The 17,978-nt window shown below is 38.6% G+C and overlaps 1 protein-coding gene across 1 annotated transcript in view; it reads left to right on the forward strand.

Annotated features, from left to right (window-relative positions):
• Positions 1–17,978, forward strand: part of MYO16 (myosin XVI) — a 505,456-nt gene that overhangs the window by 374,238 nt on the left and 113,240 nt on the right. The window contains exons 26-27 of the mRNA XM_082366214.1: positions 1,352–1,432; positions 1,710–1,915. Of these exons, the coding sequence (XP_082222340.1) occupies positions 1,352–1,432; positions 1,710–1,915 (287 nt within the window). The remainder of the gene's footprint in view (positions 1–1,351; positions 1,433–1,709; positions 1,916–17,978) is intronic.

The following is a 17,978-nucleotide window of genomic DNA, read 5'->3' on the forward strand; positions in this document are numbered from 1 at the left end:
TGGTTTCGCTGAAACCACTGGCCCTTCCTTTCTCAATCATCCTGGAAATCATGAGCAAGAAATCGCCACACACCTCCAAACTGTAATTTTTAACCTTAATTATTAAACATTACCAGGCATAGATGCCATTAGTCTTTTCCCTGAAGGACTGCAAAAGCGAGATAATTCACAAGCAGTTCCTCCACCCGGAAAGGGAAATTGAGTGTTCAGTTTCAAGGGATGAAGATTTATTTATTATGATTTTTCCTTAAGTGTTCCATTCCTCTCTTCCCTCCGAGGGTCCTCACCCCTGCACACCCATCCCTGTGACCGGCAGGGTAGCCATCTACCCCCCCCTTCAACTGAGCATCACGTTCGGCTTTGTGTTTGTAGAAAACAAGTTGATCTTAGACCAATCGCTTCGTTTTCCATTCCCTTGTCAATTACAATTGATCTTTTCAGCTTGACGGTTCATCTCAATGGAAGGAAATGAGCTATTGCCATGATAGCAATAGCACCATATTGACAAGAATGTTTCATCAAATTTTTTGTTCTATCGAGACCTTTTATTTTAACATAAATGATTTTGGATCGATAGATCTGTTGGTCTCAGTCTGTATGATTTTGTGAAATGTAATAGTACATTAGTGGCTGAGGTTTCTTTTAACCCCTGGTGGGATTTAATTAATTACTTTCTGCCCTTTCTTTCTTCACCCACTGGCTTCATTTTCACTGACTTCTTTTATCTGCCTTATCATTTAATCTTTGCTACGTATGAATTATTTTCTTTTAAGAGCTATATATAACTACTATCGAAGAAAACAGTCTACTGTCATTTTTCATAGGCAAGTAATTTACTAACCCCTTTTAGTCATTAAAAAAAAAGAAAAAGAAAACGAAGGGAAAGAAAAAATGAGTAAGACACTGATTATAGTTAAACTTATGGAACAAACCAGTGATTGTTAAAACATCAAATCTTTGTAATGTAAAATATCAATAGTATCCTTTTACCCCAGAGCAAACTACATTTCATGATAAACATGCACAATTAGTAATACAATCAGGATACCAAGGTGAGTTTATTGTACCACCAAGCAAGTCAACATCTGTCTATTCTCAAATTAAAGTAGATGCAGGTTTGTGACAGCCATGGACTTGAAAGGCAAGAAATGGTTATTTTACATGTAGCTGCCCATTTTTCTAGCTCATAGTACCATTACAGAAAATCATTTGGCACTGATTTTTATAGTCTGTTTTAAATCTACATCTGCCTGTAAGTGAATTTATATGAATCAGAGGGTTAATTATTTCCCTCTAAACTGGAATTTAGTAAAATAAACCCGCTCACCCTTTCCTTTTGTTTTCATTACAGTTATTAAAAAAGAAAGGAAATTCTACATTTCTTCAAAGACTAGAACGGGGAGGTCCGGCCACCATTGCATCGCAACTCAGGGTTAGTGAAGTTTTCAGATTTCAAAAACTTCCATTTTGATTATATCAACTGTAGAGGGTTTACATGGAATTTTCCTCCATTTTCAGCACTTAAGGACCTTCAAAAAAGTAAGCATGCACACACACACACACACACACACACACACACACACAAGCAAGTGAATGCATAATAAATAAGAATCATGGATTGAAGATAAAGATTTTTATTTAAAAATTGCTTTACCTTGTCAGTCGGTGTCGTCTTTGGGGAATCAGTTGTGTTTTACTTCTCTCCTTAGAAAACTCTGATGGATATCACTGGAAAACTTCAGAAGTGCACTCCACACTTTATTCATTGCATCAAGCCCAATAACTCGAGGCTGCCAGATACTTTTGATAATTTTTACGTGTCTGCTCAGCTGCAATACATTGGGGTCCTGGAGATGGTGAAGATCATCCGACACGGATACCCTGTCCGCCTTTCCTTCTCGGATTTCCTGTCAAGGTAGGTTTTGCTCTTGTGTCCACTGTTCCCAGGAACATGTTGATAATATTGTAGCGTGGGTCTTCTGTTTTCTTTTCTGGCATTTGTTTTATTATTCATATTCTTTTATCCTGAGTAGACAAAATACTCTGGGAAGCAATGAAATACACTGACAAAGCTTATATAAAAAGTTACTAAACTTTACTGCAGACCCGATAGCTTGGAAACAATTTTCGTGTTCCCTTAAATTTAGGTTTCCTTGGATTTGAACATTTATAAAATTGTTGCTTATAATATTGACATAAAAATTATAATTTAATATAAGAAATTAAGTATGTGATTATTTTCTCCTTTTATATGTATGAACAAATTTTTTTTTAGGTCAAGTGTTGGCAAACTGCATTCATGGGCAAATCCAGCCCACTACCTATTTTTTGTAAATAAAATTTTATTGTAATACAGGCAGTGAAAATAATGAGGATATCTGTTTTCAGGCAATCAAACAATAAAAGGGAGGATGGGCAAAAAGAAAACAAGAAAGTATTTGGTAATCTTATATAAAAACATGAAATTTAAAAATAACATTGACATAAAATAATATCAATATTACAAGTATAAAATCTAGCATTTATGGTTAAAAACTAACTGCACAAATAGTATGGAGAAATCTGTTTGGCAAACCGTTCACCTAAAAAAAAGAGATTTTAAGGTTTTGTTGACCAGAAGTTCCATTTGAGCTACTGGTTTGAAGAAGCTGCTAAATTCAAGCAAAGCAATCAACCAAAAAACTTAAATCACCAAGTTGGAAATAATCAGAACAAAGGGTATAATGTTTAAACTATGACTAAAATTCTATGTTTAATTTGTATCACATTTGTTTTTCCAGAAGATAGAAGTAGCATCTGTTTATTGTGTATTTTGGTAAATTTCACAAAGACACAAATAAGAAAATAAACATCATAGGAGCCATTCATTCTCAAAGAGCTGATAGACTATTCAGAAGGGAGGAGATAAAATCCACCACATTTCAGGATAAAGTATCTGGAGAATGAATATGTTTAACCTGCAGAGTGTATAGTGTAGATAGACAAGATAATTGTGTTTAAAAACGTAAAAGATGCTAATTCATGAGCTAATAGACACACTGTCTACTATTTATAGGGAAGAACTGCAAAGTTGGGCATTACACAGGCATACATTAGGAATTAATATGTGCTGAATATAAGAATTAATTTGTGTTTTTGTTGGGTAGGGATGGTGGTGTCACATCACTGCTTATTGTACATTAAGAGGTATCTGGTGGGTACAGCTCTGATCTGCCTCTTTCTGTTCCCTCAGTGGACGTCCATTTATAGTCTCCAGAAATGTTTGGTCTGTCAATGAGTATATATTTCTCACACTTTACAGTTTAAGTGTTAAAAGTCAGCCTTCCCACCCCTTTAAGTCCAAGTGGTCTTCGAATCAATGAGTTTAAAACCTGCCCATAAACAAGTTTAAAATAATAGATTCCCACATTTACCCCAGACCTTCTGAATGACAATCAACAGAGAGTGGGGTCCAAGGACGCCCTGGTTTGTCTGCTGGGGAGGGGTATGGTGCTGTTATCTGCTGGCATCATATGGTCTCAGAGGGTCACCAGCCTTGATAAACCGTAGTTCACTCAGCAGCACTGACTCCCTTCCCAAGCCGTGCTGAGAATAATGGTTCTGCAACGTTAGTGTCCATCGTAGGCTTGTTAAAATACAGATTCCTGGGCAGCAGCCCCAGAGTTCCTGGTTCAGTAGGTCTAGGTGAGGTCCGTGAATTAGCAATTTTAGCGAGTTCCCAGGTGATGCAGATGTTGTGGTGTGTGGACAACCTTTTGAGAACTACTGCCCTAGAACATCTACTCACTTGGGGATTACATCTTTGTTTGGTTTTGTTTTTCCCCAGACAAGGCTTGGAAGTAGGTGAATGCCTTGATCATCAAAGGGAACTTGTTGAGGATGCAAAATCTCAGGCATTTACTGATTTACTGAATTAAAATTTGCAAATTGGTTGAGATTTCCAAGTGATCTGGATGCACTTGAAGTTTCAGAAGCACTGTGAATGGATTCCTGCATTGGATATTAAATAGGACTAATCTCACTCTATGAATATTTTTTAAAGTGCGTTCAATGCATTTTATTTTGTTAGAACGTCTTCGACTCATGGAATCAAAGAAGCTTGGCATTAAAGTGTCCCTCAGAGTTTCTCTGGTATAATCTTTAGTAGCTGCATGGCTCTTCCTTACAGCTACTCCAACAGGCAGTCACTTGAATTGTCCTATTTTCCCAGAAAAAGGTGGAGAACATACATGGCTGTGTGTGTGTGTGTGTACGTGTGTGTGTATGTTCCCCATATTATATATCATAATAATTAGAAAATCATTTCACCTTTGTTATTTGTATTTGTCTAGTTTGACATATATACATATATACCTACCAGAATTTCTTATCTCTATTACAATAGTATACGCAATGATTATCTTTTAAAATTAAGTACAGTCTTCCATATATATGCATTTCTTGCTTTACTCTGACTTCTAGGCAGAGACCATGTCTTATTCAGTCACAATACCTGTGCGTTTTGGGTTTTAGTCAATGTTTTAGGAATGAAGCTGGCATTGGAGATTAATAGCTGTTCAGTGTAAAGTAATGTTTCTCCATAACAGAGACGATAGCTGCACTATGTTTGTTGAAAAGAATAGTGGGGGTGGGAAATGATACCTTTTGGTAAATCTCTGCTTTTCTTTAACCAGCCCCTTACGTAAAAGGAGATGTGATTTCAATTTATCATCTTTATTTGTAATTGCACATTAGGAGAAATGGAATTATTAATGTACTTCAGTAGGAATTTGTCACCGTCTCTCTTACATAAAGGACGCCCATCTGGAATATTATCACAAAAACACTGATCTGTAGAGAGAGTATCAGTTTCTACAGAACTTGAATAAAAACACAATCCACACAGTGTCACATCAACAAGTAACGTATTTATTCAGAAAGCTCATCAGAACCTTGAAATTCCCCCAGGCAATCAAGCATGGTTGTATAAACAAAGCCTCGAGGTGCAATTTAATAGAAGTTTTTGGTTGCCAAAATATCAGATAACAGTTCCTATGTAAAACATTTCTTTTCTATTTGTATCACCTTGTCTTAACTGTTAGAGAATAAAACTCGATCAAACAAATTACTTTGTTTAGTTTACAAAGAGGAATATGGTTACCACAACAATGCTGGACAAAGAAGAAAAATATGTCCAGTTTTGAAACCAGCACCTACTCATCTCAGCAGCATTTATTGCTTCTGAAACCCAACATGACAGTAAATGTGGATAATGGACATTTCTGCAAATCTGTAGGTGGGCGTGATGGTATTGCAAATTGGCTTCCTGGTATCCTGGCTCTAATAACTGTCCATCATTCTGAGTCTTCCTAATCAAAACCAGAGAATTGTGTTTGTCGAGAAATCGTGTTTCGATTAAACGAGAAGCATGCTTGTTGAATTTTTTCCCTAATAGCATCAATCGTTTCTGAATGGGGTAGTAAAGATGCAAGGTCCTATCTCCATGGCAAGAAACCTCACAAGTTTGGGTATATGAGGAAGAAGGAAAGGAGCAATAGAAGTAAATTATTATGTGCAAATCATGATACATAATTGGACCACTTATTGCTGTGGACTGAATTGTTCCCTCCACAAAAACTCATACGTTGAAGCTGTACCCCCCAATGTGACTGTATTTGGAGATGGGTTCTATAAAGAGGTAATTAAGGTTAAGTGAGGTCCTAAGGGTGGGGTCCTGATCCAATAGGATTGGTGTCCTTATAAGAAAAGTCACCAGAGAGCATGTCCTTCTTCTCTGCTATCTGAGGATGCAGTGGAAAGGCAGCTGTCTGCAAGCCAGGAGGAGACCTTGGTAGAAACTAACTGCCCCACACCTTGATCCTGGACTTCCCAACCTCCAGGACTGTGAGAAAATAAACTTCTGTTGTTTAACCCGCCAGGTCTGTGGGGTTTTGTTATGACAGCCTGAGCTGGCTGTGAATACCTGTGTTCGTAGGTGTGTGTTTATATGGTCTCAATAGGTAGCATAGCTGGACAAGTTATGCTGGGAAGTTTTTGGGACTTTGTTCGTATTACGTGATACTCTTGTGCTAATGGGAAGAAGTCTAGTTTACATGCACGTATCATGTGATTTCAAAAACTTGTGTCTTTGTTCATGGAATCATATTCTTTCTATCTTTTTCTCTATTTACTCAATGGCATTTACTTGATATTTAATATTCACTCAAGCATCCTCTCTGTTGAAAAGTCATTTATAAAATCCCAAATTGGTTTGTGTCTCTTCTCTAAGCTTTAAAAAGGCCTTAAGTATTTTACTTATTATTTGCTCACAGGAAATATTCATTTATGTGAATATTTAACCACTTAACCACTAGAGCAGAGGTTAGCAAACTGTAACCACCAGATCAGATCTAGCCTGCCACCTACTTTTGTATGACCTGAGAGCTAAGAATATCTTCTACATTTTTCAGTTGTCAAATTTTAAATGGTTATATATATATACCTACGTAATCTCCTCAAGTTTGCCTCTTGGCATACAAAGCTAAAATATTTACTCTCTGGCCCTCTACAGAAAAAAAATGGCTACCCCTGTCCTAGACCATATGCCCCTTAGATGCCCCTTAGCATGTGCAGACGCTAGCATAATGCCAACCAGCCGTCATCCTTCTGGGTCCAAACTCTATGAAACTGAACAAAAAAGATCTGACATCCTCTTCCATTTCAACAACTGTCTCTAATGTTGGTTGGATTCTTCAATTTGTGAGACTTTTTCTGATGGCATTGTAAAAGACAAACTCTCACCAATACAATCTGTAGAACATAAAATTCCAAGTCAGTGGCTTGCAAACAACAAAGGTTCCTTTCTCTTTTATATTATATTTGACTGTATTTAGAAGTTTGCACACCTAAGCTCGAATCAGCTCTGATTTGGGCCTCTTTTTCATGATGCACCCCGGGGTTCAGGCATAGCCCAGATCTAGGACGTGCCCTTTCTGTGCTGGGGGAGAAGAGACGTGGCTGAGTGGCTGCTACCACTTGTGCTGAGATGCAGCATCTGTCACTCTCTCATATTCCACGGGTTAAAGGCAGTCACATGGCCCAGGCCAACATCAGTGGGGTGGAGAAGTGCCTTACTCATGAGAAGTACCCCAGAGCACGTAACAAAGAGTAGGGGTATGTACACTTCTGGCTCGGTTAGCAGTTGCCCCCAAACTTAGTGGCATAAAACAGCAATTTGTTATTTCTCCCAGTTCTGTGGGTTAACTGGGCTTAGTGGGGCATTTCTTGCTTGGGGTTTCTCCATCCATTGCAGCCATACAGCAGAAGAGGTTGGTGTCAGCTGGGCTGGATGGACAATATGGCGTCTTCATCCCTGTGTCTGGTGCCTGTATTTTCCTTCACGTGGTCTCTCTCTCCAGCAGAATAATCTGGGCTTCTTACCTGGTGGTTCATGGTTCCAAGGGGCAAGGAAGGAAACTTGCAGTCCTCTTACAAGCTGGGCTGGGAACTAACACAGCATCACTCCCCCTGTATTTTATTGGTCAAAGCAGTTGCAGACCAGCTGAGATATTTTCACTGGGAAGCAAGCAAGTGGCCAACTTTGGGACAAGCTACCACATCTTCTTGAAGGGAGAACATGCAAGTAATTGGGAATGATGCCTAAAGCTCTGCCTATGTGCACCGGCACTGAATTGAATCTCAGTAGACAGAGTTTTGGGTGAAGTAGAAGAGAAGAGCTTTATTGCTTTGCGAGGCAAAGAGGGACACAGTGGGCTTGTGCCCCTCAAAAACTGTGTGTCCCAACCTGGGAGGATTTGGTGAGGAGTTTTATAGCAATAGTTCAAGGGTGGGGTTGCTGGTAAGAGGCAGGGTGTGTGCAGGGCCTGCATTCCTTTAATCTGGCCTCAGATGATCTCCTGATGGGCTTCTGTGGTTCTTTTAATCCAGAATGAAGAATGCTAACATCTTCCATTTGTTGGGGGTTTTAGTTGTGTAAAGCACTCGAAGATATCGTTATGTGCATCCCTTGAGGCGGAACCAGGACCCTGCCCCGAGGCTGCACTGTTGACTCTTGACTGCTCCCCACTTGTCTCTGCAGCCCCTCCCTTCCCTGATTAGCAACTGTTTGAACCTCCCCCTTGGAACTCAGGGAAGGTCATGGAGACTGAACAGAGAGGCTCCCGTGCCCAGGAGCCCCATAGGGTCCTGCTCAGTTTCAGGAACAACAAAAAAAATGTCAATAGTCATGCCTATACCTATGAATTGCTATTATATCATCCTTCACCAGTAAGTGTATGTGCGTTTGATGTGCTGAATACTGTAATACCAGCATTTTTTTTTTTTCCAAATTGTAGAACTGAGGGAAAGAATAATATGAGGCAATGCTGATGAAACAGTTGTGAGGTGTCTTTAAACTTATGGTGCCATGCCTGGTACCTTGTATGGCACTGTACCATCGTTTTCAAAGTTTTCTTCAATACCCTGTATGCTTGTGACATTATAATTAACATGGCTTTTTAATGGTCATCCAAGGCTGTGCCAGATTTTAGTCCTTTGTATCTCTACTCTTCTCAGGGTGCTAACCTTCTAAATGTTCGTCTTTTTCCAGATTTAGAAGGGACGTCTTTTGGAATCTAGCTGTGGGTCTTGGGTGGCAAGTGTGGAAGGGTCACATCATTCATCTGTGGACTTCTTTGTGGTTGGCAGGGGAGATCAGGACAGCATCACCACGGGGAGAGGTTGACCCTTTAAAGAGGTGCCCTTATTTGGAAAAGACAGAAGGGCTTGTCCAATAAAAGCACCACAGGGACTGGTATTATGCTTGGCAAGGTGAGGGTGCATGATCTGTGTTTTGAGATTGTTACTGGATGAGATCCCTCGCAGAAATAGTATGAGTCATTTAGCTTGTTTAAATGACACGGTTGTTGCTGAAAGGGCAGGCTGTGAAAGAACATAGCCATGATGTTAAATTGGGTGCGGGGAGAGGGATGAAAAGAGACACACTTCAGCCGATTGGATTAAACTAATGGGCAGCGGCCGCCCAGCCCAGCAGAATCACAACTACAGATCTGGGTTGGAATCACTGAAAAGTTTTCTTTGTTCCTTGGAAGTGATGTCAGTTACTGTCAATACATCTTTAATAGAAACGTGAGTTAATATGTTCGAGAGCTGTTAAATATTCTAATTCAACTGGCAAAGGATACATTTTCTTCTGGGTATTTTTGCCAAGTCTCAACGTATTCTTTCTGCTAAAACAACTCTGCAGGGTTGGCTGATTGTCTAAGGTTTAATGACGTTTGGAAGGAAAGAAGACCTGCTACTTTTCAATGAAATATAAAATAGGAAAGAGAAGTGTAATAGATTCTCGAAGCTATTTCAATTTAAACATAATTAAGTATCTTTATTGGGAATTTGTTATACTGTTCAATGGATTAGGAATCATAAATTACCCCGTGATCCACTCTGGACATCTGAAAACTTTTTCTTTAAGAGACCAAATAGTAGCTATGGTAGGCTTACAGGCCACAAGGTCGCTGACCTATGTATACTCAACTCTGCCTCATGGCAGAAAGTAGCCATAGACAGCAGGTCAACGAACGGTTGAGGAGGGGTTCCAATAAACTTTGTTGGCATAAACAGAGGTGGGTGGTTTTGACCCAAGGGTACCTAACCCTTTATCTAGTCCCACCCCTCCTCTTTCTGATAGATTTGGGGGACATTTTTCCATAGAAAAGGGGACAGATAATGAAAGGTGACGATGTTTGCTTTTGTACATGCATCATCTGCTTTGATCCTAATTTCTACTCTGATAAGCTGGATGATCTGCCACGACAGCATTCATTCACTCATTCCTTCACCATTCACTTCTTCATTGTTATTCATTCACTCTTATTTTATACTAGCATTTTACGGAATCAAAATGCCATTATGCCTTTAATTTTTTAATTATAAGTTATGTCAGGGAAAACATAATCGCAAGATGACCTTGCTTACGGGGCCAAACCAGTTTTAAATAATTACCTATAAGTTGCTTGTTTCATTATTATAAATTATTTAATTCTGTTTATAGGGCAACAATGTTATGTAGTGGGATCATTAGTATGTGATAGTTTTCATTCGTGGTATCTAAATGATGCTCATAACTCAGGAGTCGACAAAGAAGCTCAGGTCATCATTAGGACTTTTGAGGGGACCTGATTCATATCATTTTTCTTACCCAGTCCTTGACCAAAGTGAGAAGACAAAAATCATCAAAATGTCATCTTGCGTGTAGAGTCTAGGATGAAGGACACTGCTTGGTGTGAGAGGCAAAGTGTCTGCTAATAGAGCCCCAGAATTAGGCAGAATTACACCCCCCCCCGCAATTACGGGAAGTTTGGGCTCAGGTAGACCCCCCAATGAGGGATGCTGTTCAGGCAAGGCTTGGAGAAGAGAAGGAAGACAAACATGCCTTTGCAAGCAGTTTGTTCTCAAACAGCTGAGAATCCCCTGTTTTGTTTTGTTTTTTTCTCTCTCCAAAATTCCCAGTTAGATTAGTCAGTCACTTCGCCTTCCCTCATGGATTGTGAAGGATTAGAGAGTGACCCAGAGTGTCACCCTACCTCCATGTCTAGGGAAACATCAGAAAAGAAGAGGCAATGCCCTTGGCTAACCCTCTGCATTGTTTTGTGTTCTGAACCAGAGAATGCATCCAGGAAGCCTACAAATAACAAGGGGGGTGGTTCTGCTCTTGGGGAGAGGTCTGAGTCTTTCAGAATATTCTCCCCTCATCTTCACGAGCACCCGCTGCTTTCTGATGTATCTTTCTGGGACCACTGAGAAGCAATATAGATTTTTGTACCCAAGGATTCTGCAGTGGGCCAACAGTGCATTACTTTAATTGATTTCAAGGCCACTCTGTATTCAAGACTATAAATGAATTTTATTTCCCATCCCAAACCCGTCCTGACACATTGTCCAACAGAGCCCGTCGGGATTCTGCGACCAGAATAAATGAAAATATTAAAACAAAAGAGCAACTCAAATAATAAAATCCCAGTGGCCTAAATATTCCCAAATTTGACTATGAATCTTCTTCCGTTGTTAAATTCCCAGTGAGAAAAGAAAGTTCAAAGATTAATACGTCTTATAAATTCAAGTCCGGAGATACTCAGTTCCAAAGGAATTGAAATCCCAAATCTGATTATCTTGACTTTCTGAATTAAATGTCCAAAATTCCATATGCATATGAAATTACTATTTCAGAAGCATTCTTTCCATTTTTCTAACTTAGCTCAGACTTAGCTAAAAAGGTTCCATATGTCTTGGTGGAGCTGGGGACTCTTCAGTGTAACATTCTGAGCAGTTAGTCATTATATTAGTCTGTTTGGGCTGTCGTAACAAAATGCCATAGTCTGGGTGGCTTAAACAATTGGCATTTATTTTCTTACAGTTCTGGAGACTGGAAATCCAAGATCAAGGTGCCATGGAGACAGAAAGAGACAGAGAGACAGAGAGAGAAAGAAAAACTCTCTCTGGTGTCTTTACTTCCAAGGATACTAGTCCTGTTGGATTAGGGCCCCATCCTTATGAACTCATTTAACCTTAATTACCTCCGAGAGGCCCTATAGATGAATACAGTCACATTGGGTATGGGGGCTTCAGAATATGAGTTTTTTTGCGGGGGGACAGAAACATTCAGTGTGTAATAGACATCTTAATGATGTGACTAATTTAGATCTCATTTGTTGTGTATATCACTGCCAAATCGCTCATCAATTTCACATCAAGTCCAATGAATAAATACTAACCATAAGGTTATTTGGATACCAATGTCATACACAGTAAATTTAGAACTATTTCCCTAGTCCTAGAGCAGAATATTACAGGAAGAATTATTCTAGAATCTAATATTTTGTGTTGCCAGAGACAAGGGTGATCATATAGTATATTGAGCAAACCAGGGCATGTTTAAGAGTGAAATGGGGCCACTGTTAATAATTTTGACAGAAATACAGTTATAACCTGGGACTGTCCCTGGCAAACCAGGACATTGGTCACCTGAACTATCTTTACCCTGCACTTAACCTTCTCATGAGTTTCACTGCATTTCATTACCAGGAATCTTTCATCTCTGTCATTCCCAGTAGATTATAAGCCCTGTTAAGGAAAACCTTCCACTATATGCATGTAATAGGTGGCCAACAAGCATTTGTTCAATAAGCTAATAACATTTTAGTTTTCTGGATAGTTTTATAGTTGAGCTCTACATTGTGTGTCCAAGATGTAGTATTCATTGATAACCTATGATGCGTTCCTAACTCAAACCAGCTGTCATTTTCAAACCACCTTAAAATATATGGTTTCATTATGCCTAAACATTTCCTTTTCTTTTTGGCCATGCCACGTGGCATGCAGGATCTTAGTTCCCCGACCAGGGATCGAACCCACGCCCCCTGCAGTGGAAGCGTGGAGTCTTAACTCTTGGACCACGAGGGAAGTCCCTAAACATTTCCATTTTAGGGTAGCCATTTGAACGTTAGGGTGAGATAATGATCCCAGTCTTGCCTTTGTCACAGTTTAATAATATTCTCACTCCTCAAAAAGCACTGAGTCATTCTCTGAAATTCCTAGCCATAACTGTACAATAATTCATGGATTAGTGCTCTATATTGATTTTTAAAATGGCTTTCATTTGATGCTTCTTTGTTCTTTGAAATGCTTTGTTAACTGAAAGTACTCTCTGTTTTATTGCAAGGAGAGGATCAATTTATGCAGTAAAAATATTTTTAGGAATAAAAACATCACAATAGACACTGGATTGATGATCTATGTTTAGGGGAGAAGCTATTACTAACTAAGAGTAATTTACAAGTCGGGCTGACCCACTTAATACTATTTCCACAGTATACTCACTTGAATTATTCACTACAACTACTTTATTTTGAGACCCTGTTACTTAAACTTGAAAATTTACTTTTGTGGCAAGTTAATAAATATTTGAATTATGTGAAATAAAGATTTCTACATTTAGTAGAAATCAATTTTGAAATAAAAGTAATTTGTTTTATTATTAGGAAATCCTTACTATTTTTTAATCCATGGTTTTAAAAGTATGGTGATGACAATGTGTTTTTAAACTAATATTCTTACGGATCTCTCTCCACTTATGACCAAAAAAAAATTCCCAATGTACTTCTGTACATCATTCTCAGCTATTTTCTTCACAGCTGTCAAAAATGGGATAACTTATATTAGGAAGGAACTTATAATGTATTCAAAACAATGAAGTTTGCAGGAAAATGAATCATGCAAAGTGACCTGAAAATTATCAATGCACGTAGTAAGGGACTCAAGAAGAAAAAGATTTTAATAGGAATGAAAAGCCTTCTCGACAACTGGCAGATGGTTAGAGATGGGGGCAATGTGACTTTTTTTCCAGCTCTGATCATCATGACACTAAAAATCAGAGTCCCACTCAAGAACTAGAATACCAAATGTGGCATTCAGCAAAATTACGCCCTCCCCTTTTTTTGAAGAAACTTCTATTAGATCTCTACAAAGCTGAGGAATAGAAGTAATCATTTATACATTAGATTTAATAAAGCAATGATTATTTAACAAAATAATAAAACAAGAAAGCCATATCTATACATTTCCCATTAGAGATAACCTACACATCATTTCTAGATTGACTTTTACAGATTTATCAGGAAGAGACTTATTAAGAGGAGTCATTCCATGGCTATTTAAAACTCTGCTGCCCTTGTCCCAGTGAAAGATGTATTTGGAGCAGGTACAGATGCAAGAGAATTTATTTTCTATGCCCAGTACACCTCACTGTCAAGACCAACATTGACACCACAGTCATCTTCCTGCACTTGAACAGTTGAGCATTGTTTCATTAGGTACTTTTATATGTTGACTTCTAATTCGTTATTGTGTTTTGATCCTTACTCCAAATAAAGCGTACACATGCTGATAACAGGACCTGCATTTCCCCCAATGCTTAGCCCAGCACCCTTATTCATGGCAATTGATTGACAGCCTCATCTAGCAGCAGCTTCTGTGTCCTAGTTGTGTTTCTTGTTTCACAGTACGGGTTGAACCCTCTTAGTGAATACACTCATGGTGCACGCCCACTGAGAATGGGTCATTTCTTCATGCCATGCTGTAAAGTACCTTAGAAATGCAGTGTCAAAGGCACCTTCTCCCATCCCAACTCTTAGTGGGATAGGAAGTATTGGAATAGAAAAGATTTGGAATAAAGGAGTTTGGTCTTCCCACTCTACCATGATATCGCCTTACAGCCTTACCTAGATGGAACCTTAGTGACACATACAAGTGTCCTTTTATAGATTGTGTCCCCAGCACCTAACGCAGGGCCTGGTACAAGGCTGGTGGCTAATAACTGCTGTTGCTATTGAAGTGATTAATAAAACATTCAAACATTCAAACCATTTTGCAGGGAATTTTCTTCCTCTTTATGTCTCCACTAATGTTTATAAATTCTGTGTCATTAAACACACACACAACACACGTACGCACACCAAGCACTTGTCAGACCAAATTCTTTAAGTCAGTACCTCTCAACCATGGCAGCTCAGTAGACTCATTGGGGTTTAAATTTTTTAAAAAGTATGGATGGCTGTGTTGGGGCCTGGGCAGTAGGTAAGGTTGCCAGATACGACACAGGATACCCAGTTAAATTTAAATTTCAGATAAACAACAAATGTCAAATCCATTTTCCTTGCTTTTTTTCCATCAAGAAGAGATACTCCTCTGGTGTTTACTTACATACAAACTAAATATCAGTAGAAGCGAGAACTTTGGTTTCTATTGTAGGCATCCAGAACAGATTTTTTGTTAAGTTTCTCTGAATTCTTTTTATGAATATGAATTTATTTATTTCTAAAGAAATTTTAACAGTTTTAATAAACTATGATTGACATACAATAAGCTGCACCTGTTTTTTCCGTTTAAAAAAAAATGACAAGTTTTGACGTAAACCTACGTCTCAGAAACCATTTCACAAATCAAGATGGTGAACCTGTCCATCGGCCCCAGAAGATTCCTCCTGCCCCTTTTGTAGCCTCACCTTCTTACCCATCCCTGCTTCCTCATCCCCAAACGATCAATGATGCTTTTGTTTACTAAAAATTAGTTTCATTTTCTAAAATATTTTACAAATGGAATCATAAATTGTGTACTCTTTATCTAGCTTCTTTTGCTCAGCATAGTAATGTTGACATTCAACCATGTAGTTGTGTGTTATCAGTGGTTTGCTGGGCTGTATTTCTTTTTAATGTTCACTCACCTGTTGTTAGGTATTTAGGTTGTTCCCAGTATTTGGTTATTACCAGTACAGCCACTATGAACACTTGTGTCCCAGTCTTTACACGGACATGTTTTCATTTTGGCGGTGGAGTTGGGGGTAAAAATATGGGAGTGGAATGGCTGAGGCATATGGTTAGCATATGTTTAACTTTTTAAAATACTGCCAAACTCTTTTCCAAAATGGTTGTACCATTGTGTATTCCCAGCAGCAGGGTATGAGGGTGCCAGTTACCCACATCTCCAACACTTGGTGTGATCAGTCATGTCATTTGTTACATTCTAATGGATATAAGCTGGTATCTCATTGTGAGTTTACTTTGCATTTCCCTGATGACTAATGATGTCAACCATCTTCCCATGGGCGTGTTTGCTATCCATACACCTTATTTGGTGAATTTTCTGTTCAAATGTCTTGCCTAATTTTTCAGTGGGCTGATTGATTTTTAGACTTCTTTATAGATTCTGAAGACACGTATATATTAAACATTTAATTGGCAACCATTTTCTTTAAGATTGTGTCCTGTCTTCTACATTGTGAAAAAGATTACATAGACTTGGTATTAATTATTCTTTAAATATTTGGTAGAATTTACTAGATACACCATTTAGGCATGGAGATTTCTTATTTGGGAGGATTTTCAGTATGAACTCAATTTATTTAATAGTTCTCAGGGTATTCATGCTGCCTAGTTCATTTTGGTTGGATTTCAGTAATTTGTAGTTTTTAAGGAATTGATCAAATTTATCTATAAAGAGTTGTTTGTAACGTTCCCTTACTACACCTTTAATGTCTACAGGGTCTGTGACAATATTCTCTATTCTGATAATTTTATCTTCTGTCTTTTTTCTCTTCTTTACCAGTCTTGCTAGAGTTTTATCAAGTTTATTTATTCAAAGAACTAGCTTTTGATTTTTATTTTCTGTTCAAATACTTTCACTGATTTCATCTCTTATGTTTATTATTTCTTTCCTTCTGCTTGCTCTAGGTTTATTTAGTTCTTTTTTTCCCCAGTCTTACAGTAGAACTTTAGCAATGTGAAATCTTTCTTCTTTTTGAATATAAGCATTTAATATAAATTTCCCTCTACTTGTCAAAATATCATAATTGAGCTAATGATGAGTTTCCCACATTTTTCCAGTAGCCACTGGCCTGGAATCCAGGCAGCTGTAAACCCAGAAGTTGGTATTGGTGCAAGTAGAAACAGCTCCAGGAGAAGCCCTCTACTCCAGGCTCAAGGGGCAGGACATGAAACTAGTAAAGCTCCAAGCATGTGGAAAGGCACTGTTTTTATCCCCTCCAGTCTCTCAGGCCTCATCCCAAGCAGGCCTGTGGCAGAAGGCTCATAGGCAGCTAATTCTCTGAGGGAGGGGAACTTTCTTCCCCAGTCAGAAGAGCTCCCAGGAGGGTGGGATGAACCCCTATTGATCTTCTCTCTTTCCTGTCAACCTGCAGCTCAGCCCCAGATGCAGGCACAGTCAAAGGGATGCACCATGGAGCGGATAATAAAGCCCCAGACTTCAGGCTGGAAGACAGGAAAGAGGAGACTCAAGGAGCAAGAAAGTGCTAGTGAGACTGGGAGGGAGGGGGAGCCCTGGAAGGTGACACAATAAAGCCTTTTAAGAACCCAAGGCTCACTTCCAAGCAATGTGTGTGAGGGTCATAGAAGTATTTCGCTTTTTTTTTCTTCTGTTCAATTTAATTTTTATAGACTATATTTAGAGCACTTTTAGGTTCACAGCAAAGTTGACTGGAGATAAAGAGATTTCCCCTATTACCCCTGCCCCCCACCACATGAACAACCTCCCCCATTATCAACATCCCCAAGCAAAGTGGTACATTTGTCACAATAGATGAACCTGCATTGACACATCATTGTCACCCAAAGTCCATGGTCTACATGGTTCACTCTTGGTGTTGTACATTCGCACCTTCATTTTTCAAAGACGTTTTTACAAGTTAATTGAGTAATTCGAGTATAATGCATCTTGGAGAAGTTTTCTTCATATTTCCTGTGCTTGGGGTTCATCAAGCTCCTTGGATCTATGAGTTTCTTGTATCTATGAGTGTGCAGCTTTCATTAAATTTGGAAAAATTTTGTCCATATTTTCATGGAGGATTTTTTCTTTCTCACCTCCAATTGCCTCTCATTTAGAATCTACAATTACGTGTATATTAGGTACTTGAAGTTGTCCCACAGATCACTGATGTTCATCTTTGTTCAGTCTTTTTTCTCTGTGTTTCATTTTGGATAGTTTCTGTCGCTGTGTCTTCAGGTTCATTAATCTTTCCTTCTGCAGTGTCTAACCTACACTTAATCCAATCCAATGTATCTTTTGCTTCAGTTGCTATAGTTTTCATCTTCAGAAGTTCAACCTGGATCTTTTAAAACTCCTTCATGCTTTTAATATATTTAATCTTCATTTTAGTATATATTAGTCTACTAATTCCATTATCTGCCATTTCTAGGTCAGTGTTGACTGGTTAATTTTTCTCCTTATAATCAATCATATTGTTCCCCTTCTTTGCATCGTCGTAATTTTTGGTTACATACCAGATATTATGAATTTTAATTTTTCAGGTGGTATGTATTTTTGTATTTCTATAAATATTCTTGAATTTTGACTAAGAAACAAGTAAGTCACTTGGAAAAGTTTGTTGTTTTGAGTGTTTCCTAGCATGCTTC

The sequence above is a fragment of the Balaenoptera borealis genome, assembly GCF_965194805.1.
Source record: "Balaenoptera borealis genome assembly, chromosome: 18".
Lineage (NCBI taxonomy): Eukaryota > Metazoa > Chordata > Mammalia > Artiodactyla > Balaenopteridae > Balaenoptera > Balaenoptera borealis.